The following is a 4,014-nucleotide window of genomic DNA, read 5'->3' on the forward strand; positions in this document are numbered from 1 at the left end:
CTTTTGGATTTGGCGAGCCGTCCCCACGTGGACCGGCCTTTTTGCGTAGTAGATCTTTTAAGTTTTAGTCTGGCCTTCCGCCAACCGCTCGAGGCCAGTGGTATATTGTGTGCGTCTTAGAATAGTTTGCGTCCTTTTTGGAAAACCCCCGTGCCCTCTCCCTTCCCTTTTCCCTCTTTGTGTTCTGATACCGAGGTAATTTATACAGTAGCCATTTTGCGTTCGGGAACCTTCCTCCCTGAGACCCCCTCACTTCTTCCCCTGCTAGCCGTGCCATTTCGAGTTTGTGTAAATATTCGAGGACCTTCTGAGGTCACTCGACGGTGCTACGCCGAACAAGTAGCTGGCGCCCAGTTGTTGTTTTCTCCCTCCTGTCCCTCCTGCCCCCTCGCCAATACCGTGCTCCCCCGTTCCCTGAATCCCCTCGCCCACTAGCCCGTTTAAAGGTCCGTAACGACACCGCGTGCTCCTGCGTGAGCCCGTGTGTTATTGCTTAGTTTTGTGTGTAATCGAGCGATATAGTTTTCTAGGGTATTGAGTTTTGATTTCTGTTCGTCTTTATTTTTCTTTGTATTGGCATCCACTTTATCAATTATATTCTTTTCTATTTTCCCACGTGTCCCCCCCTTTCTTTTGCGGCCCCCTCACCCAGTAGTTTTTGAGATAGCTGTATTTGCGAGACCCTGGGCCACCCTACGAGGTCCAGTGCGTCACAATATATATGTATACGTTAAGGATAAATGATATAAAGCAAGAAAGAGGTTTGCGTAAGCACGTATCATGTAAAAATATTTATACTATAAAGATGTCCAAAGAGGACAGTAAGTCAGGATGTATGCTAATACATGGATGTCGCGAAACTCTTGGCAAGATGCAATGTATAAAGCACGAAGAAGCCAGGGTAATACGAAACAATGTCGAAAGTCGAAAGATTCGTATAAATATAACTGTATCTTGCTATGCTGTAACGGTGGTAAACGTCACGGTACGCTGAGAAACTTTTATACAGGACGCGAAAATACCTAACTAATGCCCTTGACGTATAGCCATTTTTCGTGGATACCGTTCCTCGTCTTTCTGAGGTATGGAGCAAACTTTTCGACTGTGGCGGCAACGACGGCCGAGAAGGACAAACACTTGTCTTTGAGTAATCGCAAAGGGAATTCTTGTTTGGGAAGAGCGAGTGACGGTGAGCGGAAGGAATAAAAGTGACCAATGGCTTCTTCCACTTACTTGAGCAAATAACAAAATTATTAGGAATAACGGCTAAATGACGATATCGGGCAATTTTTTTCACGATCAAATTCTCCGACGTCTTTTTATTATTGTTATAATGTATTTTCATTATGTCCTATTGTTTTTGGTGGTAGGTTTCGAGTGAATTTCATATTTTAAATATTCATTTAATTTGAATACCAGGTCTAATGTTACGCGAGAGAATATATGCTTAGAAAAAAAGATGGGCTGAATTGATATACAGTAATATCCGTGCAATTTATTTGAAACGTTTTTTTAAATCTGCTATCGAGTGAATGCAAAAGTGTTGAAATATTTTCAATGGAATTACTTATCAGATATAATAGAAAAAAAATGTATTGCCAAAATAATGTAAAAATATGATTGCGTTTTTATGCTACGTGACACTATAAGGTAGAGGAAAAAAAGTTTTCTTGTCGGAGGTATATTTCGCGTGGCGCAGCGCGGTTAAAGTGCACATGAAAACGTTTCTCATAAAGTCGCGAACTGATGCAAAATCGTAAGGTATATTAAAACGAGAAGCATAGCGTTGGTGAATATCTAAAATGAGAAGAGTTTTCCAGAAATAGATACGAATGACAGACACGCGATATGATCAAACGTGAATGCGTGTTCGCAGTAAGCACGAGATACGTTAAATAAAAGGTGAATTTTCAGAATGCGAAGACCGATGACAGTAGCGATAAGAAGTAGCAAAACAAAATACGAAGGGAAATAATAAGAATCTCAATTGGTCATAACAAAGTAAAACTGCTTTGCATATATTTAAAAATAAAAAAAAATAAACACTTTTAATTTATTTAATCGCTATATGTAGGATTGAGTATCAAAGAAAAAAACAGACTTTGGGCAGGGGCTAAAAAATTGGGGTGACATGAAAAAAAAACGCGATTAAATTCGATGCATTACCAGTGTTCCATGAGTGAACTTGTGATAAATACTTCAATGAAAGTCTCTCTGAACCAGGGAAAAAATGATGAAAATGAGGAAATTGAGATGGTAAGCATCACTGGGGAAATTTCTCACGAGAATGTATTTCGGGTTTATTTATATGCATGCGAGGGCGAGGATCAAGCGTGACACGAAAGGATTTCGCTATAATATCCTTCTAATTATCCCGTCATAATCAACTGTCCTTCGATCCTCTTTGACAATCCAAAAAGCGTTATTCATCCTTCCCCAGGGAATTTGCTTACACCCAAGTCGAGGTCTAAATTTTCCACATCGGTAGAGTGGAGCATTCCCCAAAAAATACTTTGACGTACTCATACAGTATACATTACATATTTCCCCACACGTATACACGGTGGCGTTTTATTACGTCAATGTAAATGAAATATTCATCGTCGTAAATATTCGTAAATGTAAATAAAATATTTATGTAAAATATAAAAACCGACAGCAGTCATGACTCACCATTCGCGAGTAGCCTTTGCTACAAGGGTGACCTGTCGATTCGATTGCGTAGAGGGTTTGTCAGAGCTGATGAGTCTGTGACACACGAATCGTGTCTCATTTCGATCACGTATCGTCAGATTTCGGGGTGAAACCAGAAGACGAGCCACGGAGTCCAGGGCGACCCACGTTCCAGCAGACACCATCCAGTGGGGATATTCACAACCCTCCGATGCGGGTTCTGAAATGTTAAAAAAAAAGTTCGTGTCTGATAAGCTAATAAAATTAATGCTAACATCGAATTCAATTTTCATTTAAGATCGATGGAGATAAACGTGGAAACTATCGAGGGGATGAGAGTATGATATGGATATCGAAGAAAATCGAGCCCGGCGTATCCGTTGGGGTTGAGTTGGAAAATAGCTAAGTACCAGGCATGAGGATGCTGTTTGCATCTCAGGAAAAGTAGAGTTGAGCGAGATGCCAGGCTAATCTGCGTCGGTGGAAAGTTTAACTAGAAATGTAGAATAAGAGTTAGCGGATGAGAGTAGATATACAGGTCTGTAGCTTTGGATATAGGTGTGCCGTCGAGAAAGGGTGGGTTAACGAAACATACCAACGAAACCAACCCCTGCAACGACGTGGCTGTGCTGTAGTTAGGTATGGAATTTTTAAGCTGCTTAGCATTCAAGCTTAATTTATTGCAGCGCACCTACGATCTGAAATATTAACGCGCTATTTATCACGCTAGATAACCGCTCCGGAAACATAAATTATCCTATTATTTCTCGGCGCTATTATAATTTCCTTCTGTAACGGACGTACGAATGGCTCTCGTGAGTTTCTACGATTTTACTTGACTAGCTAACGTCTCTGCATTTCGCCAATTAGATTTCAGCTTTGATAATCTTCCAGGTAAATCTGGCACAAAATTATTACGAAAAAAATCACAATTGCTATATTCAAAAGTTTTATCAAAATCGACATTGCACGTTACGTTTCTAAAAAAAAGTAGCGAAGATTTTGGAAAGACAACAAATTTTTTAATTAACATAAAACCTGTTTATACTTTCAAATGATCGCGCTGACCTTCGACCGTATTAATCGCGTCTAGACGTTTCTCAAAATAGTTGAATTCTAGCTGTTAAAGATTTTCGAAAAAAAAAGTTTTAGCTATTCTGACGCACGCTAGCGAACGATCCGGTAATGTCTGAGCGAAAAACTAAAATAATCCCCTGGGTTAAATCTCTCGTTCAGCAGCGTGATATTTAGCGAGTAAAACAAAAAAAAATAACCAGAGGGTGGTTCTCCCAAATGAAAGATTCATGTACAGTCACGAGTCGTATCGCGGAAGGAGGGTCG

General features: G+C 40.2%; 1 protein-coding gene across 1 annotated transcript in view; it reads right to left on the reverse strand.

Moving 5' to 3' along the window:
• LOC107271703 overlaps window positions 1–4,014 on the reverse strand; it is a 112,320-nt gene that overhangs the window by 14,472 nt on the left and 93,834 nt on the right. The window contains exon 7 of the mRNA XM_015748005.2: window positions 2,674–2,893. Within this exon, the coding sequence (XP_015603491.1) occupies window positions 2,674–2,893 (220 nt within the window). The remainder of the gene's footprint in view (window positions 1–2,673; window positions 2,894–4,014) is intronic.

The sequence above is a fragment of the Cephus cinctus genome, unplaced genomic scaffold, assembly GCF_000341935.2.
Source record: "Cephus cinctus unplaced genomic scaffold, Ccin1 Ccin1_scaffold0080, whole genome shotgun sequence".
Taxonomy (NCBI): domain Eukaryota; kingdom Metazoa; phylum Arthropoda; class Insecta; order Hymenoptera; family Cephidae; genus Cephus; species Cephus cinctus.